This window comes from Rattus rattus, chromosome 8 (genome assembly GCF_011064425.1).
Source record: "Rattus rattus isolate New Zealand chromosome 8, Rrattus_CSIRO_v1, whole genome shotgun sequence".
NCBI classification, from domain to species: domain Eukaryota; kingdom Metazoa; phylum Chordata; class Mammalia; order Rodentia; family Muridae; genus Rattus; species Rattus rattus.
In genome coordinates, this window is record NC_046161.1 from 18,739,670 (window position 1) to 18,765,513 (window position 25,844).

Sequence of the window (25,844 nt, forward strand, 5' to 3'; positions counted from 1 at the left end):
TCATGCTTGTATATAATACACTCTGGCGATGTTCTCCTGCCTTCTCTTATCTCTGTATGACCCCTTTCAACCTCCTATTTCACACCTGCATGGCTTTTCTTTTGTGACCCACTGACTTTAATCTGTGTCCTCTCTATAGCTGTTTCGTCAGAGTTTCTATTGCTGTGACAAAACACCATAAGCAAAAGCACGTTTGGGAGGAAAGGGCTTGTTTATATTACTCTTCACAGATCACCATCAAAGGCAATGGGGCAGAAACTTAGAGGCAGGGCTGATGCCGAGGCCATGGAAGAGTATTGCTTACTGGTTTGCTCCATGGCTTGTTCAACCTGATTTCTTATAGAACTCAGGATTCCAGTGCTGTCCCTACCCGATGTGTCCCTCTGTGGTCAATCACTAATTGAGAAAGTGTTCTTCAAAGCATGTTTTCCCACAGCTGGATCTTATGGAGGTATTTTCTCAGTTGAGTCTTCCTCCTCTCAGATGACTCTAGCTTGAGTCAAGTTGACGTAAAAACCATCTGGCAGAGTAATGATGGGTTTAGAACTATCCTTAGGTGCTCACCAATGTCGATAGAATGAAGGACAATGCCTCCCCCTCCTCCAGAGCTGACCAGATGTAGTCATTTGTTCATCAGGGGGGCATAGGACTCATGAGTCCCTCCCTGCCCCACGATTGACTGTTGACAGGCCCAGTCCAGTGTGGTACCAGTGTAGGCCACCACAGCCACTCTAAGATCATGGTTACAATGGCGGTATCATTTCCTGATGATAACATTCTGTAGTCCTTCTCCCTGTCATCTGGGCCTTAAATTCTTTCTGCTCTCTCTTCCTTGATGTTCCTTAAGTCTTAGAGGGAGTGGTATAAATAAATGCCCCTTTAAGGGTTGATCACTCAACACTGACTAATTCTCTGTACTATCTGTAGCTATTCATTATACATTTCAGTTTTCTTTATAGCTGAATAAAACTTCATTGTTATATGAACACCTTTTATAACCTGTTCATCTGTTGATAGACACATTGTGAATAGAGCACAAACAAACATGAATGGTCCAGGACTTCTCCACAGTTGTGGTGCTTTCCTTAGCCAAGGCCAGTTTGTAGAATCTTTAATAAAGACACAGTGTGCTGCCTAGTTTTATGTCAAGTAGACACAAACTATAGTCATTACATAAGAGTAAACCTCAATTGAGGAAATACTCCCAGAAGATTGACCTGGGGAAAACCTGGGATACATTTTCTTAATTGATGACTGATGTGAGAGGGCCCAGATGTGACTTTTGGGCTGGTGATCCTGGGTCCTCTAAGGAAGCTGGCTGAGTAAACAGTGGGGAGCAAGCCAGTAATTAGAACTCCTCCATGGTGTCTGCATCAGCCACTGCTTCCAAGTTCTTGCTTTAAGATCGTGCTTCTCTGTAATGTAGTATGACCAGAAAGTTGTAAGCCGAAATAAGCCATTTCCTCCCCAGGTTGTTGGTGGTCGTGGTGTTTAACCATAGAAGTGAAAACCCTAGGACAGACATTGGAACTAGGTCACGGGGTATCGCTGTGGCAAACCTGATTATGTTTTCGGGGGAATTGTTGTGGTGGTTTGAATGGTTCTCATAGGCTCATAGATTTGAATGCCTAGTCATCAAGTGCTTAGTCATCAAGTGCCTAGTCATCAAGTGCTTAGTCATCAAGTGCTTAGTCATCAAGTGCTTAGTCATCAAGTGCCTAGTCATCAAGTGCCTAGTCATCAAGTGCCTAGTCATCAAGTGCTTAGTCATCAAGTGCTTAGTCATCAAGTGCTTAGTCATCAAGTGCCTAGTCATCAAGTGCTCAGTCATGGCACTGTTTGAGAAGGATCAGGAGGTGCAGTCTTGTTGGGGGAAGTGTGTCACTACGAGTGAAACTTTGAGTTTTCAAAAGCCCATGCTAGGCCGAGCTCCCCCAACTCCTCTACCTCTCTCTGACTGTAGATCAGGATGTAGCTCTCACTACTGCAGCACCATGCCGGCCATACTTGCTACCATGTTTTCTGCCGTGATGATAATGAGTCCATTATTTGAAACTAAGTTACAAACTTCTGAAACTGTGAGCCAGCCCCCAATTAAATGCTTTCTGTTATGGGAGTTGCCCTGGTCATGGTGTCTCTTCACAGCAGTTGAACAATGGCTTCAGACAATTGCGGAAGGACTTTTGAGTTTTGTGCTAGAGAAGTTGCTGAATGCTCAGATCTTGGTGGTATGTTCTGTGGGAGTTTGGAAGAGAAGAATTTTCAGAGTGATGCAGACAGTAGAGGCCTGGCTTGTACAGTCTCAGAGGGAACTTTGAGAGTCCCTCTGTGTGGGACTGTGGGAGCCATTGATATTTTGACTTAGGAACTACGAAAGCTAAACCTCTACTGGGACAATTGGAGCTGCTCAGCTGTGGGTGAAGACTCAGCTGTGATCGAGAAGAGACCTGGGCATCATCGAAACCAATTTTCTGAGCAAATGTTTCTTCGGGCTCAGTGCACAGAAGCTGTAGTCTAGAGAGGGCCCAGGCTACCTTATGTTGGTGGCTGAACTTGGATTTAGAAGCCTTTCGGGTCATGGAGAGCATTGAGACTTGGCACCTGGAGTCCCTCGGAGAAGCTGGGAAAGTCATTAGTGAATGTCAAAGCCAGGGTTGAGGGGGCCATGGAGGGAAGTTGAGACTTGGGACCACGTGGTGGAGTCAGGGTCCATGAGTAGTTCTCTGGAAAGGTTTTGGTGAGGGTGCAGAGACGCCAGCATTTTAGAGATGCCAGTGCCCTGGGACAATCACCAGGGAAGGAAGGAGCCCTGGAGTGGAACCTGACTGAGCTTCTAAGTGGTGTGAGCTGAGGCAGTGTCCTGTGGGAAGCCCTCGGGAGCTGTGAGGACCATGGGTCCCAGACGTGTGACAGTGATTTGACTGTGACTGCTCCGGCTCCTCTCTCCTGGAGAAAGTATATAACTTATTCTGATTTAATGAGAGCCCACAGTTATGACACCTTGGATATTTTAAAGAAACTTCACAATTTTTGAGAGCCTTTGGAATTTTCAAGAGACATAGTAGACAGCCAGGAATGGGGCGTATAGTTAGTATCTGGCTCTGAGGCCCTGGTTTCAATACTGTTTGGAGTTTGGAAAGACTTTGGGATTTTAGGAACACTTTGTATATTTTTGAGAGACCATGGATATTTTAGAGAGACTTGAATTTTGAAAGAAGTTTTGGATAATTTAAAGAGACTAAACTTTTTATGGGACTTTTAAAGTTATTTATGTTTTATATTTTATTATTAATGTTAACAGGCCATCTTGGGGACAAATGAAAAAGAAAATGTTCTAGTTGAACAGTGATGTGTCTGTGTATCAAGTTGACAAGGGGTCAGTTGGGCTGGCTCGTTTTGCGTTAGCTTGACAGATGCTAGAATCATTTTAGATGAGGGAATTTAACTGAGAAGATGGTCTCAGTAGATTGTGGACAACACTGGGATGCACTCTCTTGATTGGTGATGGGGTGGGAGGGCCTAGATCACTGTGATTGGTGCCACTCTTGAGCTGGTGGTCCTGGGTGCTTTAGGAAAGCAGGCTGAGCAAACAATGGAGAGCAAACCAGTGACCTCCATGCCTCCGTGGCCTCTGCATCTGTCACTGCTTGCAGGTTCCTGCCTTGAGTTCCTGCTGGCTGTGCACAGTGATGGAGTTTGAACTGGAAGTTGTGAGCTGAAATGAGCCATTTCCTCCCCAAGTTGTTCCTGGTCATCCATCACAGCAGTAAAAACCCGAAGACACAGCTTCTTCAGGGAGCATGGTGCAGTCTCGGGGCCACTTGCTGCTGAGAGATTGTCAGGGATGGGAGCCATAGACCTGCCCTGAGGGGGGCCGGTCCCCTGAAAGGCCCTAAGCAGCAGACAGTCAGGAGCCGGGCATTCAGTGTCTGCTCTGAAGCCCTGCTTCAATACTTTTTAGGGAGAGGAAAAATGTCTACAGTTTATTTATTTAAAGCTATGACATTTCTATTCTAAAATGCAGAAAATATATTCTTATAGTTTCAGGGTTCATTGGCAAATTTTCTGAACATAGAAAACATAGGGCTAGCATATATAAGGTCTGGCAGTGCATCTCAGTGGTAGGGCTCAATCCCTAGTTTAAAAAATTAGGACATAGTATTCGAAGGGGTCAGATATTTTGATAATGTGGACAAGAAAATGAGTTGTTTTAAAGATGTCATTTGTTTGCTGTCCTGTTCTATTGTTTATAGTGGAAAATGTAACGGTGTTTATTTTAGAACTGAAACTAAATGGCTTTGTTGTCATTTAAATAATTATGCCTCACTCAGGAATGCTTAATAGAAACACATATTAAATGCTCCCTAATGTAGTATTTCTCTATTAATCTAACTGAGATTTAAATACTTTTTAAACTGTGCTGGCTTTTTCTGTGACCAGTGTATTAATTGTTCTTATCTTTTATTGGTTTGCCATTTTTAATTTCACTAAAGTTGATTTAAAGCTGATATAGAGGATGAGAAGACATTAATATAGACCAGCATAAACAGATTTAAAGCAGTCCCTTTACGCTCTTTCTCCACAGGGACACTGGGTAATGTGGAGCATGGAAACCAATATCAGATAAAGTTGATGTATGAGCACCATCTTCAGAGGGCAGCCTGCAACATGACCTACGGACCCTTTGGTGCTGTCAAAGGTAATGCACTTTGAGCCGTACACATGGCATTCCAAGTGGCAGCATGACACCTTTTGGTCCTTTACAATAGGATATTATGTGGTTTGAATCTGTAAGTATTTTAGTAAAACTTTGATATTTAGATACTTGAAATCATTTAAAAGTGTACTTTAAAATGGGAATGTTTGATAGCCCCACGACTTACATCCTTATACCCTCTTCAGTGCTCTTTGGAAACATCTGTGGTTGTTTGAATGAGAACAGCCCCAGCCTCGTATGTTTCAATGCTTGCTCCTCAGTTGATCTGTTGGTGTGGCCTTGTTGGAAGAGTTGTGGCACTAGGGTGGGCTTTGAGGTTTCGAAATCCCACGCCATTCCTAGTTGGCTGTCGCCGTCCCTTTTGCTGGTGGGTCAGATGTGAGCTCTCGGCTCCCGTGCTGAGCCTGCCTGTCTGCTGCCAAGCTCCCTGCTCTAATGGTGGTTGGTTCACCCCTGAACCTAGAGCCCCAAGTTAAATGCTTTATTTTATAAGTTGCCTTGGTCATGGTGTGTTGTCATGGCAATAGCAAGTAATTAAGACAATATGTTTTCTACAGAGTTTGTCTTAGTAAGCTAATTAAAGGTGAGCTCTTTTATGGTAGGGCTGGCTGCCTGCCACAACTTTCTGTGGCATGAGATGTTTGTTTGTTTGTTTTCTAAGACAGGGTTTCCCTGTGTATTGTCCTGGAACTTGCCCTGAAGACCAGAATGGCCTTGAACTCCAGAACAGTCTGCCTCTGCCTCCCAACTGCCAGCATGACGTTTTGATCTTAGTGACAGTCCAAGCCGTACCGGCTAAAGGCAGGTGGGTGACAAACGTGCCCACCCTGCCTCTCATGTGGAGAGTGCCTATGGATTCCTTCTAGACAAGAAAGCCTGGGAACAGGGGCAGATAGGTACTTAGATGTGGATGTGGTAATGCTCTTCAGTGAGCTCGGTCACAAAACGCCGTTACCTGAGAGGAGAAGTACCTCTTCCAGGTTCTCCCTTTACCAGGGTGCCACCTTTGTCAACAGATGCCCCTGTTGTCTTTGGGCTTCAGGATAAATTCCAGGAGGTCTGTCCTCCTCACTGCATGTGACATTGGCAGGTTCTTAAGTTCCTCGAATAAGTGGGTGATGGTTGTGTCTAGCTTACACATATCATGGCCTCTGTATGTATAGTATAGCTGCTTTTTTTTTTTATTTTTATTATTATTAACTTGAGTATTTCTTATATACATTTCGAAAGTGTTATTCCCTTTCCCTGTTTCCGGGCAAACATCCCCCTCCCCCCTCCCCTTCCTTATGTGTGTTCCCCTCCCAACCCTCCCCCCATTGCTGCCCTCTCCCCAATAGTCTAGTTCACTGGGGGTTCAGTCTTAGCAGGACCCAGGGCTTCCCCTTCCATTAGTGCCCTTACTAGGATATTCATTGCTACCATTGCTACGAGGTCAGAGTCCAGGGTCAGTCCATGTATAGTCTTTTAGGTAGTGGCTTAGTCCCTGGAAGCTCTGGTTGGTTGGCATTGCTGTACATATGGGGTCTCGAGCTCCTTCAAGCTCTTCCAGTTCTTTCTCTGATTCCTTCAACAGGGTCCTGTTCTCAGTTCAGTGGTTTCCTGCTGGCATTCGCCTCTGTATTTGCTGTATTCTGGCTGTGTCTCTCAGGAGCGATCTGCATTCACATTTTGATCATCCGTCTTGAGTTTCATTTGTTCTAGAGTATAGCTGCTTTTTAATGTCTGTCTGTCTGTCTGTCTCTTTTTTTTTTCTGCCGGAACTGAGGACCGAACCCAGGACCTTGTGCTTGCTAGGCAAGCGCACTACCGCTGAGCTAAATCCCCAACCCCCGTCTGTCTTTTTGAGATCTGGTCTACACTGTAGTCCAGGCTGACCTGGATCTCACTGTGTGGGCGGGGCTTGCCTTGAACTCACAGTGAGCCTCTTCTGCACAAACTCCCAGTGCTGGAATCACAGTTGTGCTCCATCGCGTGTCTTCCTCTGTGTGCCTTGTAATTCCTGGATTACTCACACTACCTAACACACATGAGTGCCATGAAAATAGTCTGATACTGTGCACATAATTACCAGAGAAATCTTATGGTTATGTTCAGGGCAGGAGCAGTTCTTTCCCGAGTGTCTTGTTGAATCCAGAAAAGGAGAAGGCTGCCACTTCTGGCTTAGACCGGTTCCTCTGCCTTTGTATGCATCTTTTGCCAAGCAATAAAAAGACTTCCTGCTGCATGTCCATCTAGACACAGCTCATGGTTTTTCACTGCAGTTAATGTGTGTGTGCATGCGTGTGTGTGCGTGTGCGTGCACGTGCGTGTGTGCGTGTGCATGTGTGTGAGTGTGCGTGTGTGTGCATGTGTGTGGGTGTGAGTGAGTGTGTGTGTGTGTGTGTGTGTGTGTGTGTGTGTGTAGGTGCTTGAGGATGCCAGGGGATATCAGACTGCCTAGAGCTGGATGGTTGTGAGCTATGTATGGAGCTGGTAACTGAACCTGAGTCCTCCTTAAGAGCAAGAAGTGGGGCTGGAACCATGGCTCAGAGGGGAGGAACATTTGCACAGGACCCAACATGGTGGTTCATCACCATTTATAACTACAGTTCCAGGGAATCTGAACATTTTTTCTGACTCCCACTAGCACCAGGCATAAAAGCGTACAGATACATGCAGGCAAAACATGTACGTACATAAAATAAATCTCTAAGCAAACCCCAACCCAAAACAACAAATGTTCATCACCACTGAGCTATCCCTCCAGCCCCCAATTTAGAATATTTTCGTTAGTGACGGGCAAGTATGTTTTGTGTAATGAAGCAAAACACTTGGTTAGGTTATAGCGCAGTTGTCTGAGGGGCAGGAGTGTTGGGTTATTCAAGGACACAGTTGAATGTCGAGAGGAGACAGAGCTGGGATTTATATGAAAGGTAATGTCAACCATGCAGCGCCTCCTCACACCTCTTGCCTTTGGTGATCACTCTTCTTTTAAAATGTCTGACATCTTTGGAGGACCTAATCTCCAGATTGCCTATTTAACTGTTTTCAATTTGTTTGTTCTCACCAAATCACCAAAGCAAAGGGCTAAGTCCTGTGGATGTCCTACACTAAGTCCTAGGTGCGGTGTCTCATGCGTCTACTCTTGGTATTCAGGAAACTGAGGCAGGAGGATTGCTGTGGTAGATAGTGAGTTCCTCCGTAGCTTTGGATAAGAGTACGGCCTTGCTCAAACAGACAGGCAGACAGACAGACAGAACAATGAAATAGGATTACTGTCTATCTGAGTGCAAACATTGTGCGGTGAGGACAGCACTTTGGCTCTTTTCTGAGCACTGTTGTGGTTCTTCAGGCCATGCACTTAGCGCTGTGTAGCTTGATTTGGATTTTATTTTTCGTCAGACCAAGTTAACCTAACTAGCTTAACCACATTCTCTGCTTCCGTCAGAGCAATGTGATGGGGTTCAGGACTCACTCTTCTAAAACCCAGGCTCTTGAGCAGGGCCTGTGGCTCGCTGACAGTTATACTCTGCATTCATGAGGCCCCAGTGCTCTCCGCAGCAGTTAGACAGAAGAGCAAGCAAGGCCCCTTCCCCCACTCTGACACACCGATGGATATTGTTCAAGTAGAACATGCTGACCCCCTGCTCCTGCAGGTCATATGACTGTCCTGTGAGAGGTGGGCTCGCTGTGCTGTGATGAGGAATATTCTTCTCTTTGAATGAAGGGTCAGGGGGAGACTCGGACAAGGAGCCCATGCTGAGTGCCTCCTGCTGGGACCGTCTGCTCATACCCTGTTGTCCTGAAGTTTCTCTGTGACAACCCACATTCTCATCCAATGTGGGCTAAAAATCCACAAGTGAAATTGTTCTTCAGGCCTTCATTTGGTCACGAGGGCTCTGACATCACGTAAAACTATTACATATCTGCTTTACTTCTGGGACGCTGTCTTTGGTTGAAGGACCTTTGGGAAGATGATCGAAGAGGTATTTTTTTCCCTGTTAGTAACTAGCAGGAGTTGAATACAAGGTGTACCTGTTCTCTTAGCTCTTGAGTTGGGTTTCACAAGGAAAAACTCTCAACAAAGCACGGGGCTGTCCTGACACACTTTACTTTTCTTTGGTTGAGAACAAAACATTTTACTACTAGAGTCAGAAGGAGGTGGAGTCACACAGGCTGTAGAGATGGTGCAGTCTGCTGACTGTAGAGTATTCCCCCTTGGTACACAGGATGTAGAGATGGTGCAGTCTGCTGACTGTAGAGTGTTCCCCCTTGGTACACAGGATGTAGAGATGGTGCAGTCTGCTGACTGTAGGGTGTTCCCCCTTGGTACAAAGGATGTAGAGATGGTGCAGTCTGCTGACTGTAGTAGGGTGGTCCCGCTTGGGACACAGGCTGTAGAGATTGTGGAGTCTGCTGACTGTTTGGTGTTCCCCCCTTGGTACACAGGATGTAGAGATGGTGCAGTCTGCTGACTGTAGGGTGTTCCCCCTTGGTAAAAAGGATGTAGAGATGGTGCAGTCTGCTGACTGTAGGGGGTTCCCCTTGGTACACAGGATGTAGAGATGGTGTAGTCTGCTGACTGTAGGGTGTTCCCCCTTGGTACACAGGCTGTAGAGATGGTGCAGTCTGCTGACTGTAGGGTGTTCCCCCTTGGTACACAGGATGTAGAGATGGTGCAGTCTGCTGACTGTAGGGTGTTCCCCCTTGGTACACAGGCTGTAGAGATGGTGGAGTCTGACTGTAGGGTGTTCTCCTTGGTATACAGGATGTAGAGATGGTGGAGTCTGCTGACTGTAGGGTGTTCCCCCTTGGTACACAGGCTGTAGAGATGGTGCAGTCTGCTGACTGTAGGGTGTTCCCCCTTGGTACACAGGATGTAGAGATGGTACAGTCTGCTGACTGTAGGGTGTTCCCCCTTGGTACACAGGATGTAGAGATGGTGGAGTCTGCTGACTGTAGGGTGTTCCCCCTTGGTACACAGGATGTAGAGATGGTGCAGTCTGCTGACTGTAGGGTGTTCCCGCTTGGTACACAGGCTGTAGAGATGGTGTAGTCTGCTGACTGTAGGGTGTTCCCCCTTGGTATACAGGATGTAGAGATGGTGGAGTCTGCTGACTGTAGGGTGTTCCCCTTGGTACACAGGATGTAGAGATGGTGGAGTCTGCTGACTGTAGGGTGTTCACCCTTGGTACACAGCATGTAGAGATGGTGCAGTCTGCTGACTGTAGGGTGTTCCCCCTTGGTACACAGGCTGTAGAGATGGTGTAGTCTGCTGACTGTAGGGTGTTCTCCCTGGTATACAGGATGTAGAGATGGTGGAGTCTGCTGACTGTAGGGTGTTCCCCCTTGGTACACAGGCTGTAGAGATGGTGCAGTCTGCTGACTGTATGGGTGTTCCCCCCTTGGTACACAGGATGTAGAGATGGTGCAGTCTGCTGACTGTAGGGTGTTCCCCCTTGGTACACAGGCTGTAGAGATGGTACAGTCTGCTGACTGTAGAGTGTCCCCCCTTGGTACACAGGATGTAGAGATGGTGCAGTCTGCTGACTGTAGGGGTGTTCCCCTTGGTACACAGGATGTAGAGATGGTGCAGTCTGCTGACTGTATGGTGTTCCCCTTGGTACACAGGATGTAGACTGATGGTGTTCCTGCTGACAGGATGTAGAGATGGTACAGTGTAGGGTGTTCCCCTTGGTACACAGGATGTAGAGATGGTGCAGTCTGCTGACTGTAGGGTGTTCCCCCTTGGTACACAGGATGTAGAGATGGTGCAGCTGCTGACTGTAGGGTGTTTCCCCCTTGGTCCACAGGATGTAGAGATGGTGCAGTCTGCTGACTGTAGGGTGTTCCCCCCTTGGTACACAGGATGTAGAGATGGTGGAGTCTGCTGACTGTAGGGTGTTCCCCCTTGGTACACAGGATGTAGAGATGGTGCAGTCTGCTGACTGTAGGGTGTTTCCCCTTGGTACACAGGATGTAGAGATGGTGCAGTCTGCTGACTGTAGGGTGTTCCCCCTTGGTACACAGGAGGTAGAGATGGTGCAGTCTGCTGACTGTAGGGTGTTCACCCTTGGTACACAGGATGTAGAGATGGTGCAGTCTGCTGACTGTAGGGTGTCCCCCTTGGTACACAGGATGTAGAGATGGTGCAGTCTGCCCCTGTAGGGTGTTCCCCCTGGTACACAGGATGTAGAGATGGTGCAGTCTGCTGACTGTAGGGTGTTCCCCTTGGTACACAGGATGTAGAGATGGTGCAGTCTGCTGACTGTAGGGTGTTCCCCCTTGGTACACAGGCTGTAGAGATGGTGTAGTCTGCTGACTGTAGGGTGTTTCCCCTTGGTACACAGGATGTAGAGATGGTGCAGTCTGCTGACTGTAGGGTGTTCCCCTTGGTACACAGGATGTAGAGATGGTGCAGTCTGCTGACTGTAGGGTGTTCCCCAGGTGTTCCCCCTTGGTACACAGGATGTAGAGATGGTGCAGTCTGCTGTACTGATGGGGGTGCAGTCTGTTGACTGATGTAGAGATGGTGTCTGCTGACTGTAGGGTGTTCCCCCCCCCCTTGGTACACACAGGAGATGTAGTCTGATGGTGTAGGGTGTTCTGCTGATACAGGATGTAGAGATGGTGGAGTCTGCTGACTGTAGGGTGTTTCCCCTTGGTACACAGGCTGTAGAGATGGTGCAGTCTGCTGACTGTAGGGTGTTCCCCCTTGGTACACAGGATGTAGAGATGGTGCAGTCTGCTGACTGTAGGGTGTTCCCCCTTGGTACACAGGATGTAGAGATGGTGGAGTCTGCTGACTGTAGGGTGTTTCCCCTTGGTACACAGGATGTAGAGATGGTGCAGTCTGCTGACTGTAGGGTGTCCCCCTTGGTACACAGGATGTAGAGATGGTGCAGTCTGCTGACTGTAGGGTGTTTCCCCTTGGTACACAGGATGTAGAGATGGTGCAGTCTGCTGACTGTAGGGTGTTCCCCCTTGGTACACAGGATGTAGAGATGGTGGAGTCTGCTGACTGTAGGGTGTTCCCCTTGGTACACAGGATGTAGAGATGGTGCAGTCTGCTGACTGTAGGGTGTTCCCCCTTGGTACACAGGATGTAGAGATGGTGCAGTCTGCTGACTGTAGGGTGTTCCCCCTTGGTACACAGGCTGTAGAGATGGTGCAGTCTGCTGACTGTAGGGTGTTCCCCCTTGGTACACAGGATGTAGAGATGGTGGAGTCTGCTGACTGTAGGGTGTTCCCCCTTGGTACACAGGATGTAGAGATGGTGCAGTCTGCTGACTGTAGGGTGTTCCCCTTGGTACACAGGATGTAGAGATGGTGGAGTCTGCTGACTGTGGGGTGTTTCCCCTGGCACACAGGATGTAGAGATGGTGCAGTCTGCTGACTGTAGGTGTGGATCCCTTGGTACACAGGCTGTAGAGATGGTGCAGTCTGCTGACTGTAGGGTGTTCCCCCTTGGTACACAGGATGTAGAGATGGTGCAGTCTGCTGACTGTAGGGTGTTCCCCCTTGGTACACAGGATGTAGAGATGGTGCAGTTTGCTGACTGTAGGGTGTTCCCCTTGGCACACAGGATGTAGAGATGGTGCAGTCTGCTGACTGTAGAGTGTTCCCCCTTGGTACACAGACTGTAGAGATGGTGCAGTCTGCTGACTGTAGGGTGTTCCCCTTGGTACACAGGATGTAGAGATGGTGCAGTCTGCTGACTGTAGGGTGTTCCCCCTTGCTGACTGTAGGGTGTTCCCCCTTGGTACACAGGCTGTAGAGATGGTGGAGTCTGCTGACTGTAGGGTGTTCCCCTTGGCACACAGGCTGTAGAGATGGTGCAGTCTGCTGACTGTAGGGTGTTCCCCCTTGGTACACAGGACGTAGAGATGGTGCAGTCTGTTGACTGTAGGGTGTTCCCCTTGGCACAGAGGCTGTAGAGATGGTGCAGTCTGTTGACTGTAGGGTGTTCCCCTTGGCACACAGGCTGTAGAGATGGTGCAGTCTGCTGACTGTAGAGTGTTACCCCTTGGTACACAAAACAAGCAATTTAGCACTTGGGAAGAAGACAAGTCACCCCCAAGTTTTATTCATTTGAAAGAACTTTGTCTCTAGTGTGGCTTTGTGAGCTCCTCTGTTTGTTTGCATGTTTTGCATTTTGGAGACAAGGTCTCAAAGACCAGGCTGGAACTGGCTGGGACAGGCTAAAACTGGTTGGAACTGGCTGTGTAGCAGGAACTGGCTCAGGGTCCTCTGGGTGCATGCTGGAACCACTCAAGAGTGAGTCGTTCTTTCATGCTACTTAGAATTAACAAGGCGAAGAAAACTTAGTGTTTGAGAAAAGGAATCAAGAAAAGGATAAAACCTGGCACTGTTTTAGATTAGGTGAGGAGACACTGGGGTTGTGCACCTGAAGAGCTACCACTAGAGGGCAGGCCTCTACTACTGTCTGTTGTTGGGGACTGCCTGAGACTAAGAGGAGGAGCTCGGCCTGAAGGGGTGGCCCAGGTAATCTAGGCACTGTGGAGGTGGAGGCAGGGGGATGAGGCCCTGGAGTGTGCCTCAGAAAAACAAAAGAAATAACACAGATCATGAATGAGGAGATTGTATACCGGAATTTCTTCCTTTGACTGAAAACAAATAGAAACTTCTTCAAGGTGCAGAGAAGTGTTAAGTTTTAAAGGGGGAATTATTAGTTAATGTCTGATAGGATGTACTGCTGGGGATTCTTCCCCGCTGTGCGCTTGAAACTTTAATTTGCATTTGAATCACAAGACCGTGGTCTGAGCCTCTTCATTCTGAAGCTGGACCTGCGAGTCTGAGTTTCTGACAGGTTTTGGTGATGCCAAGTGGCAGCGCCTGGGCCCTTCCCTCTGCCATCCTGGCTCTAGCTCTGCAGCTGAAAGTTCCCTCAAGCTCTCTTCAGTGAGAGAGGAGGGAGTTGAACTCGGGCTTCAGGACCAAGAATGCTGTGGAGGTAAAACTGCACCAACCCCTCCCTACCTGGGCTCCCGTCAGAAAGGACTATACTTAAGTATGTAACTTAAAAATGGTTACTACATTTATTTATGTGTGTCTGAGAGTGAGGGCGAGAGACAGAGAACAGGAGCAAGAAGAGAAAAGGAACCATGTGTGCACGTGAAGGCCTGAGGACAACTTGAGGGGCCTGAGGATTGAACTCAGGCCATCAGGCTTGAGAGGAAGTGCCTTTTCCACTGCCTCCCTAAGTGGTTAATTCTATTACTCAGAGATTATGTCAAAGCACTGACTGGCTTCTACGTTATATGTTTATGTTGTTTGGTTTTTTGCTTGTTGTTTTGGTTTATAAGGAAGTCTAAGAAAGTCTCTAAAATGAAATGTTAGTCACACACACACACACACAGACACACACATACACACGCACACACATGCCTATTCTCACACACATACACTCAAATACACGTACTCCCACACTCCCATACTCACACATATATGCTCATACACACTCATACACACACTCACACAGAGATACATGTACGCACTTACATGCACACACAGACACATACAGACGCAGATACACAGACATAAACACTCACATGCACACACAGACATGGACACACAGACACATTCATATACACATATTCACACGCACACAGACAGACACACATACACATTCACATGCACACAAATAGACACACACACAGACGCACACTCAAATGAACACACAGACTCACATACTCATATGCACAATTCCCCCCAGACTCCCACACTCACAAATTCACACAAGATGCATATACGTACACACAGACAGACAGACACACACAGACAGACTTGCACACACACACACACACACACACACACACACACTTTTTCTTCAGTAGGGAACATGTTTCAAGTCAGAACCTCTTGGAGTTGGAACCCGTTGTGCCACCCTGCTGGTTTTCACTGGGTCATGGCTGCCCCAGACCTGCTAGAGCCCTCCTACCTCATCCTCCCTGGTTCTGGGAATTAGATGTGTGTTCAGCTTATGAAAAGATTTTTTAAAAAAGTTTAAAAATCAAAGTTGCTTTTTTAAAAAAAATGGTTTTATCCTCTATTTTTAACTTAAAATGTATTACTCGAGAATTCCACTTGTGAATATGATGCGTCTTTATCAAGTTTACCCCACACCCTCTCCCTTTTATCCCTCCAGTGCCCTTCATGTAAGCCAAGCTGCCTTTTAGGTCCCTGCACATGTCCATGTCCTTAGCCAGTGTCCCGAGCGGTGCCTGTTTAAGGCTGGGTACTCAACGGCTGCCCGTCCTCGCACCTTGGTCACCGTGCATCTGCGGTAAGTGCTGTTCGTGGAGGGAGAAGCTTCTGATGAAGGTCGAGGTAACCCTGTATAAACCTGGGTCCCGCTGCCCACCATGCCCCCTGCCCCTCTTCAGAGACACATTGAAGTTTGGTGTTCTGCACAGCACGATTTTATGCCTTTTCTCCCTCACTTTCATCATTCCTTAACAACAACGTTTAGAGATAGTTTTCTGTAAATGTAGTCATATCCGAGACATGTGGACCCAGACAGGAGGAGGGGAATGACTTGGTGTCAGCCGCAGACACAGCCGTTGATCACAGTGTGGAGCAGTATGTCCCTGAGATGTGCCACTATCAGATAATCCAAAGTAATTTCATATTTTTGGAATTTAGCTTTTTCTCCACTGAAAGGGAACAGTCATTAAACATATTATGTTCAACAAGTAAAGCTAGATGCTTTTTAATGTGAAATACAAGGGAAATATGACAATCAGTAAATTGAAAGGATATCTTTCTAAAAAGGTTTTTGAGGCAGAGGTTTACTGTGTAGTCTTGGCTGGCCAGGAACTCACTGTGGTGACTGGGCGGGTCTCAAACTCAGTTATTTGCAGGCCTTTGTCTTCCTGGAGCTGGGATTAAAGGTGGGAGCCACTATGACTGGTCTTACCATTTTTAAATAATCACTTTATTATTCTAGAAGTTATGTCTATGTGTGTGTGTTCACATGGTTTGTGCATGTAGCGCGGGTGTTAGAAGCCAGAGGCATTGGGTCCCCTGAGGGGGATTCACAAGCACTTGCGAGCTGTGGGTGCTGGGAGCTGATGTGGGCACTGGGTCCAGAGCAGGAAGTGCCCTTTATGGCTGAACCATTTCTCCAGCTCTAAAAGGAATTTTTAAATAAAAAGCTCAGTTGGTTCTTATTTTTCATAAATTGAAAATAGATGCCCTTTTGAAAAATAGTAAACATCTTAACTTAAATTAACTTACCAGAAAGCTACTTGAAAACTATGACACTAAATATTTATTACTATATACATTTTTTCCTTGTCAAATCTTATATTGGAAGTTAAAACGTGGGTTTCCCTTCAGTTAGCAAGACAGCACCAGAAGCCATGTGATAACATAACAGACACATGTTTATGCTCTGGGAGAGCTGTGTTGAAATGCCCATGACATGTGCTGGATCACAGCTGGGTCACTTTGGGGTGGCTTGTGTAGGTACCGAGCGGGACCGTGAGTGGCTGCAGTCTGACCTTGCCAGCACCCTCGCCTCACCTTGCTGCTTGGCTCTTCATTCACCTTCCTCAGGATGGTGTCTGCTTGTAAACTTTGAGGTTTCCTGACAGGTAATCGTTTCTTAACCGGTCTCTGTTACTGTATCAGAGTACCTGAGTCTAGGTGATTCATAAAAAAGTCACTTATTATCGTGAAGGCTGGGAAGCTCATGGCTAACTTGTCACCAAGTCAGAGTGTGCTCAGGGTCCCTTCCTGCTTGCCCACCTTTCTTTTACATACTCATCTTTAAAATTTTTATTTATTTAGGTCCCCACCCTCTGCCCCAAGACAGGATTTCTCTGTGTGGCCCTGGGTGTCCTGGAACCCACTTTATAGACCAGGCTGGCATTGAATTCACTCAGATCCGCCTGCCTCTGCCTCCGAAGCGTTGGGATTTAAGACGTGCCCCACTGCGCCCGGCTTGAGACACTGTACTTGCACACTCTAGGTGAATATTCCATATTTTCAGCCCCCTTTTGACCTTTTATTTTGAGTCAGATCCCACTAAATTGTCTAGGCTGGGCTTGTGCTTTTATGTCGGTTTGACACAGGCTAGAGTCATGTGGGAATAGGGCCTCTCAATTGAGAAAATGCTTCTACCAGATTAGCCTCTAGGAAAGCCCGAGGTGTGCTTTCTGGTTGATGAATAGTGTAGGAGGCCCAGCTGACTAACCCCTGGGTAGGTGGTCCTTGATGGTGTACCACAGTAGGCTGAGGAGCAAGCCTGGTAGTGCTCTTCCTAGGCTTCCGCTTCAGTTCCTAACCTGATTTTTCTGGATGCTGGACTGCACATTATACAAGGAAGTAAACGTGCTCTGCCCAGGTTGAGTTTAATCTCAGCAACAGAGCTCTAACCTTATTATGCAGGCTAGGCTGACCTTGAACTTAGGATCTTCCAACTTGCTGGGATTATAGGCCTGAGTCATTAGGCCTGTTTTTGTAGCTCAGCATCCTTACATGGTGGAAGAGTGGAGGAGCAAAGACCAAAACTACTTTGTTTTATAAGACAATGACCCGTTTATGCAGGGAAAGCCTTCTGAACTTAGTCATTTCTCCAGAGACTCCACCTCGAGTAGCCTGGGACAGGCCTTTGATTTTTAATTTAATTTAAATTTTTAAAAAATTTTTATTTATATGAGTCCACTGTAGCTGTCTTCACACCAGAAGAGGGCACCAGATCCCATTACAGATGGTTGTGAGCCACCATGTGCTTGCTGGGAATTGAACTCAGGACCTCTGGAAGAGCAGTCAGTGTTCTTAACCTCTGAGCCTTCTCTCCAGCGTGTATGAGTGTTTTACCTGCAAGTATATATGTATATGTGTACCATCTTTGTTACTGGTGTCCGTGGAGATCAGAAGAGAGTATCTGGTCCCTTGGAGCTAGAATTACAGATGGTTATGAGCACACGTGGGTGCTGGAACTGAACCTGGATCCTTTGTAAGAGCAGCAAGTGATTCACCATTTGACCATCTTTCCATCCTCTCACACAGTCCTTTTTTTTTTTTTTTCCCCGGAGCTGGGGACCAAACCCAGGGCCTTGCACTTGCTAGGCAAGCGCTCTACCACTGAGCTAAATCCCCAACCCCTCACACAGTCCTTTTAAATATTGCCCATTTATGTGGATTTGGGTGGCTGTGATTTACTGTTCATTTGAGACTTGGTAGACAGTACTATAACTAAATTTGATTTGTCAACAATATGTCTCTCTGTTTCTATAGTGTATTAACACATACATGCACCCATCTAAAACCCATGTGTATGTGTGTTAAGTTTTGTTCTCATTATGAAACTCAGCCTTTCTGTTATATATATATATATATATATATATATATATGCATGTTTTGATTCCGTCTTTCTTATTAAACTGTGCACTAGTGTGAAGCACTGTCAGCTTCTTTTTAGTTCGTGGCACTGTCTCTCCTCAATCTCCCTTTTGTATGTTGTTTTCCATTGTCCTCTCCCGCCACCTTTCTTCTGTAGAGCCTCTGTGGGCTGTTAGCCCAGCCACTTCCCCTGTATCGGCTTAGCTTGGTGTCTCTTTCTGGGCCTATCTGCGTTTTCATGGCGATGGTGAGTTTCTCTTGCCTCCTCTCCTACCCAGAGGAGTTTGTTTCCTTTCCTCAGACAATGATTGGATGCTGGTTATTGTCCATTGTCTCTGCTTGTCGCCTGTATGTGGTGCTGTCAGGAGGGATGGAGGGAGGGGGGGGAGAGAGAGAGAGAGAGAGAGAGAGAGAGAGAGAGAGGTTATTTGAGGCTGAGGTAGACTGACTAGAGGACCTGGCCATAGTACTCCCTGCCACAGTTTTGTTCAGTATCTTGACTCTTGTACTCTTTTTCTTTGTGGTGTGTGTGTGATATGTATGACGTGGGGTGGGCGTGTGTATGTGCGTGTGTGTGTGTGTGTGTGTGTGTGTACATGTGTATGTATGTGTGGTGTGTGTTTGTGGTGTGTGTGGTATGTATGCGTGTAGTGTGTATATGTGGTGTGTGTGTATGTGTGGTGGGTATATGTGGTGTGTATGTATGTGTGGTGTGTGTGTATGTATGTGTGTGTATGCATGTATGTGTGTGCATGTGTGTATATGTGTGTGTGTGGTGTGTGTGTGTATGTGTGTATGTGTGTGTGTGGTGTGTGTGTATCTCACACATCCTGGGTAGTCTGTAAGTTTCAACTTTGTTCCACCAGGATGCGTTCATAAAACCTAGATGGTCTTTGCCTATGTCTTTGAGGGAAGAAGACAGCTCTCAGATGTGGAGCTTTTTGGTAAGGATTTTCTCTAGGTTTCCTGGCGTTATACCCATTTCTTCCCTTTTCTATTTGACTATTTTACCAGAGGCAGTTTCTGCCCAACTCCCCACTTTTCTTTTGGCCTTCTGAGAGGGAGGCATCCCGTGACAGTGCCTCCATTGGCAGTCTTCTCAGTAAACAGTGAATTATTGGGGGTGTTTAGTCCAGCTGCTATATTTTTTACTTATTTTTTTTGATAGTCCTTCTTATTCTCTTTCACTTCGTACAATAATAACAAAAACTAGGATTTCTGCTTTTCTTGTCTGACAAGAAATGTTATAGAAGCAGAGCTTTTGCACTGGGGCATCTCCATTTCTCCACGCAGTCTCTTCACCCCTTGATCCAACTTCCTCTAAATTTTGGGGTTTTAGAAATATTTCACTACCTCGCCACTTCTCCCGTGTGGAGTTTGGTGTTATTGGCTTCACAAAGTGCATCTGGAGCCTCACATGCATCTGCTCGATGGTGACCGTTTTCTAAGGAGTTGAATTTGGTCCTTTCTTTCTGTTAGTCGATACTTGCTCTTGTCTAGTGGTTGCCCATTTACTTGTTTGTTTAATGCACAGTGTTAGTGTTGGAAAGGTCTTTGATGCTAATCCCAGTGATGAGTTTGAAAAATGGTTGTACCTCATAAAATGTTTTAGTTCAGTTACATTGGAATGATTCTGGTAGAATCTTGGAGAGGTTATCTTTCATTTCTATTTCACAAGCTAACTGTTGGTATAGAGTATAGCACAACATGATTATTTTTCCAGAGTGTTCTTAGGTTTTAATTTGTTTATGTTGTTGTACTCATATTGTTTCTGTCTTATACAATTCCCTTTTTCTTTGGGGTGTGTGTGTGTGTGTGTGTGTGTGTGTGTGTGTGTGTAGTGTATATGGTATTTGTCTGTGTTTGTGTGTATGTGCACACAGGTGTGTGTGTGTGTGTGTGTATGTGTGTGTGTAGTATAAGAATCTGTAGTGTGTGTGTGTGTGTGTGGTGTGTGGAGTGTATGTGTGTGTGGGGTGTGTGTGGTGTGTGTGTGTGTGTGGTGTGTATGTGGTGTGTGCATATGTATATGTGTGGTACATATAATGTGTATGGTGTGTGTGGTGTGTATAATGTATGTGGTGTGTGCGTGAGTGTGTGTGGTGTGTGTGGTGTGTGTGGTATGTATGTGGTGTATATGTATGTGTGTGGTACATATAATGTGTGGTATATGTGTGGGGGTGGTGGTGTGTGTGTGTGTGTGTGTGTGTGTGTGTGTGCGTGCGTGTGTGTGGTGTTTGTGTGTAAAAGCATGAGGGTGTGTGCAGGAGTACATGGAGCACAGACATTTAGGAGTCCCTGACTACTCTCTGTACTTTATTTTCTAAGACAGAGTTTCCACAGAAGTTCACCGATCCATTGAGGATGTCTGGCAGTGAACTCCAGGGATCTAACTCTTTCCCAGTGTTGGATTACAGGCTCATGCTTCCATACCTGGCTTTTCATATGTGTGCTGGCGATCCAAACACAGGTCTTCATGCTTTGTGGCAAGCCCTCTACCGACTGAGCCATCTCTCCAGCTCTTAGTCTGTGTCTTACGACCTCACCGCCATGCAGAGTGTTAATGTTTGTTTGCTGGAGGCTGAGTTTTGACCAGGAAGTTTTGTATTTATTAATAGAAAAGACTATCTGGAAGAATTTTGCTGTCATATCTCCTGTATGTCATGATACCACAGCTAGATTTGCCAACTACCATTTTGTTTTTCAGAGGGGAGAGCCAGAGCTGAGAGGATGATGCTCTCGCTACAGTCATAAAGAGACGCACACAGAGAGCTAGCAGATCCCAAAGCTACACCCTTCCTAGCTCTTAACCCATTCTCCTGCCTTGCTAACTGCAGAATTCTACATAGACTCTGAGAGAGGAAGGAGGGAGAATCCATGTGTTTTGTCCATTACAGTTTTTATAGTGTCCAGCAGTCATTAGCGCACAATAGGTGGTGCTAAATAAGAATTTGTAAAATTAACCAAAACAGTCCCATGGTTGGGCAAGCCTGGTCTGCTAAGACTTCTTAGTGCTGTGACAAGTATCTGAGAAAACAGCTTAAAGGAAGACTTGGCTCCTGATGGTAGAGGTTGGAGCCCATGGTGGCTGGCTCTGCTGCTATGTCGATGCGAGGCTGAGGTGAGGATGAGGTGAGGCTGTGAGAGACTGAGGTGAGGCTGTGAGAGGCTGAGGTGAGGCTGTGAGAGGCTGAGGTGAGGCCGGGAGAGACTGAGGTGAGGCTGAGGTGAGGCTGGAGAGACTGAGGTGAGGCTGAGGTGGGGCTGTGAGGAGGCTGAGGTGGGGCTGTGAGAGGCTGAGGTGGAGGCTGAGGTGGGGCTGAGGTGAGGCTGTGAGAGACTGAGGTGAGGCTGAGGTGAGGCTGAGGTAAGGCTGTGAGAGACTGAGGTGAGGCTGTGAGAGGCTGAGGTGAGGCTGTGAGAGGCTGAAGTGAGGCTGTGAGAGGCTGAGGTGAGGCTGTGAGAGACTGAGGTGAGGCTGTGAGAGGCTGAGGTGAGGCTGAGGTGAGGCACATGCAGTGGAGCAAACAGTTCAGTTCATGGTGGGCAAGAAGCAGAGAGGGACGTGTGAAGCTCTGTGGCCTGCTTCCCAAAGGCATGCTTCAGGTGCTGTGCCTCCTATAACTGGATCCCATCTCCTGCAGTTTCAAACATCTCCCACAATAGTGTGAGCACCTGGGGACTAAGCCTTCGACACACAAACCTGTGGGGCACATTTCGTGTTCACAGAGTATCAGCAAATGTACACAACAGGCTTTGGGGGCGGTTTTAAGAACACTTATCGTTATGCTATCAATCTAGGTCACTTCAATAGACATGCCATCTTTCATGTCAACTTGACACAAGCTAGAGTCATTTTTGAAGAGGACTCTGAGTTGTGAAAATGCCCCTAGCAGATTGGCCTGTAATGCTTTTTCTGAATTACTGATTGATGTGGGTGGTGGTGCTGGGGTGCTATGAGAAAGTAGGATGAGCAAACCAGTAAGTAGCATTCTTCCTGGCTTTTGGATCAGTTCCTGCTTCCATGTTCCTGCCTTGTTTTAGTTCCTGCCCATAATCTGTAAGACGGAGCAAACCCTTTTCTCCTCCAGTTGCTTTTGGCCATGGCGTTTTATCGCAGCGACAGAGACCTTAACTAGGAAACATGAGAAATGCCACCACAGTGTAGAAGTCAATGTAGTCACATCTTCCAAATTGATGAAATAGCAGAGGTTACAAGACCTCTTGAGTTCACCTTTGATCACGATTGTTTTCCACTATGCCAGCTGCAGTACCCATACAGGTCAAGCTTGGCGGGGGAGACAAGTTTGTGTGGTTACTTCTGTATATTATTTATCCTTTTGTCACTAATTTTAAGTGTGTAACGTGGTATTCAAACTACTCAATATTTGTTATAATCCTCATAGCTCAGAATATTTTGGGCTTTAAACAATTATTTAAGTTCTATAATGTTTAATATGAGGCATTCCATTTCTTAACACTTTCCTGGAGACAAGATCTTATAGCACAGGTTGATCTCACATTCTCTGTGAGTCCAAGAATATAAAGTAACTTTTATTTGCCAGATGTAATTGTCATCTCAGAAACTTACTGCTACATAAGCTCACCCTTTCTAGTTCTTTCTGAACTCTGGTTGGCTAATTCAACTCAGTTGTTCTGTCCCAAACTACTCTCCAAGCTGACTGATTCAAAGTGGCTTCTCTTGGCTTCTGACTGAATTGCTCTACTTGGCCTCTAACTCTGGCAGTTTGTTCTTCTGGCTTCTTCAGCCTGTCTCTGTAAAACTGTCCCTGATAAAAACTGACCCCACCTCAAGTCTACTCTTTCTATATTATTCTTATGTGAGTTGGGCGTATCCTATCTGTGACTTATCCTTTCAAATCTTTCTCTGATTTATCACTTTGTCTGCTCCTCATTTAGACATCACTTTCAAACATGGCTGCTTCCTTCTGCAAACTAAATTTACCTTCAATGTTAAAGGTGTTAAGGGCCTGTCTGTATTCCAGCCAGAGGGATTAAAGGTGTGAGGCATGTCTGGAGTCCAGCCATATCATTCAGACTTAGAAGGTCTTCGGATGTGATCTCTTGCCAGAGCAACCATGTTGATAGATTAACATCCCTTTACACAAGGGTGACCTTGCACTTCCAGTCTTCCTGTTACCTCCCAAGTGCTGGGATTGTAGGCAGTCACTAACTACCATGCAGTGCTGGAGACAGAACCCAGAGGCATGCTTTAGCCAAGCACTCTACTAACTAAAGTACATCACCAACTCTAACCTCCTTTTCTGAGATGTATTGCCATATATTTTCAGCTACCCTCAAACCTGTGATCCTTTTGCCTCAGAAGACTGAATGCCTGGATTACAGGTGTACCCAGCTTCGCCATTGGCTTCTTTTACTACCTTCTCTGTATGTGGTGTGAAAGTTTATTTTTCTGTAACTTTTCTAAGTCAAATAGAACCTAAGAAAGGTAGAGCTCATCTAGGAAGTCTAATGTCATAGTGCAGACATAATGTGCATGGTGTGGATTGAGAGGTCTGGCTGCACACTAGGCCTCTGTTGTGACTAAGGTGGGAAGAACAAACTATATGCTCGAAATAATTGTCAGTAAAGGAAGTGAACAGAATTTTACCAATGATATATATGAGCATGGTGGAATATTTCTCAAATAATGAAATGACTTCTATAAACTTGTATAGGATTATATTGTCACATAAATAAAAAAATCCTGAAGACCTTGGAATAAAAGGCCTGCCAAAGAAAATAGTGAATAGAAGGATAAGGGAGAAGTTGCCTTTTGCCTCGTATTGAGGCAAACTCCAAATAACTTCTCATTGTCTACAGTAAAGCCTTTTCTTGTCTGCCAAGGGCACATATTAGTGGCCACATGTGGTTATGGTGAGGCTGCTCCCAAAGCCAGCTGGCGCCTTTGATTACTATCCAGAGAGTGAACTGATATGCTCTGGTGGGTGAAGGAACAGCCAGAACCTAGCTTTGTTTCTTCTGTGGGGGTGTTACTGCTAATAAAAGATTAATGCTGTTTTCCTCCTAGAGAATTGATGGGTGTTTTGATAGCCTTTGTTTCGCCAGTGAGCCGTGTGGCCCCGTTTTTCTAATACATATGGTTGAAATATTAGAGACTAATGTTAGAGAAGACCCTGCTGGTCAGGCCACTGTTCCTGTGTAAGCATGGATGTTGTGTAACATTGGAGAATTCCCTCATTTATCTTTAAGATCCTGTAGGAGTCCATGGTGAGGGTCAGATCAAGGAGTATAGGGCCGACTCTCATCCTGTGCTGGGTTTTTATCAAGTATACAACGTTTATACAATCTGTGGTCCAAGGCCTATAAAGCAACATTGCTTTTAATAGCATAAATAGTTTAACTTTCAAATAACACTGTCCTGTGCATTGTTCCTCACAAAACCGTTAGTTCCCGAGGGCACTAAAGGCAGACTCACGTGGTCTTTGAATGAAGTGATGTGCTTACTTACAGTTGTCACATCTTGCAAAATGTGGATACTGAGCATTTCTTTACACCCTCTTGCATACCATTACTAAGGAGGGCCGGGTAAAATGATCATTCGAAACTTTTTGGTGGTGTTTGAAGAATAACAGCAAAGTCCCAACTTGTTCCTGGTGCTGAATGTGATGATAGTGAAGTCTTTGTCAGCATTGCCCTTGACAGGGTGGTTGAAGTAGTGGCCCTGAGTGGATGTGGGGTGTTCATATCATCGTGGTTCTTAAGCCCAATGGTGTGATAGAATGCAGGGTCTTTCTCCTAGTTATCTGGGAGCCAGAAAACATTGGCAATTTATAGAAACCTTGACTTAAAAAAAAGTGGTAGTTTCCCTTCTTCTTTGTTCTTCCTACCCTTGTTGAGACAGGGTTTCACTGTGTCTTAGTCACTCTTCTATTGCTGAAGAGACACCATGACTAAGTTTTATAAGAGCGAGCATTTAATTGGGGGCTTGCTTACAGTACTAGAGAGTTCAGCCATTATCATCATGGTGGGGACTGTGATGGCACACTTGGAACTGAGGAGTAGCTGAGAACCACTTTCTGATACAGAGAGAGAGAGAGAGAGAGAGAGAGAGAGAGAGAGAGAGACAGACAGAGAGACAGACAGAGAGAGACAGACAGAGAGAGACAGAGACAGAGACACAGAGAGAGAGACAGACAGAGACAAGGCCTAGTATGGGCTTTTGAAACTGCAAAGCCTGCTCCCAGTGACACATCTCCTCCAAATATGTGACCAATGGGGCCATTCTCATTCTAATACATCCCAAGTTGACCTAGACCTCATTTTGTAGCCTAGGCTGCTCTTGAACTTGTGGTGATGCTTCTTTCTCATTCTCCCCAGTGCCAGGATTACAAATGTGAGTCACCAAGCCAAGTCAAAGTGGTAGTTTTGGTAGATTTGACCATTTAAATCTACACATTTTCTTGGTGTTGTTATTGAACTGGGAAGGCTAAGTGACTCAGGTGACATTGTGATATACCAAGTTCCAGTGAGCTGGTGCACACCCCTAGTCCCAGCACTCAGGAGGCTGACACGAGGATCATGGGTTTAAAGTCAGCATGTGCTACACAGCGCGACTCTGCCAGGACAGAAATGGGAAAGAAGGAGGAAAGAAAGGAAGGGAAAAGGAAGAGGGGAGGAGGGAAGATGTCAGGAAGGAAGAGAGAAGACGAAAGGAAAGGAAAAGAGAAGAAAGAGTAAATGTTAATGGTCTGGGTGTGTGTGTAGCTGTCTTTGACTACTTTATGGGTTCTCC

General features: G+C 46.1%; 1 protein-coding gene across 1 annotated transcript in view; it reads left to right on the plus strand.

The window, feature by feature from the left end:
* The window catches only part of Bbs9 (Bardet-Biedl syndrome 9), a 405,125-nt gene that overhangs the window by 41,082 nt on the left and 338,199 nt on the right, over positions 1-25,844 (plus strand). The window contains 1 exon segment of the mRNA XM_032909494.1: positions 4,586-4,699. Coding sequence (XP_032765385.1) covers positions 4,586-4,699 — 114 coding nt within the window.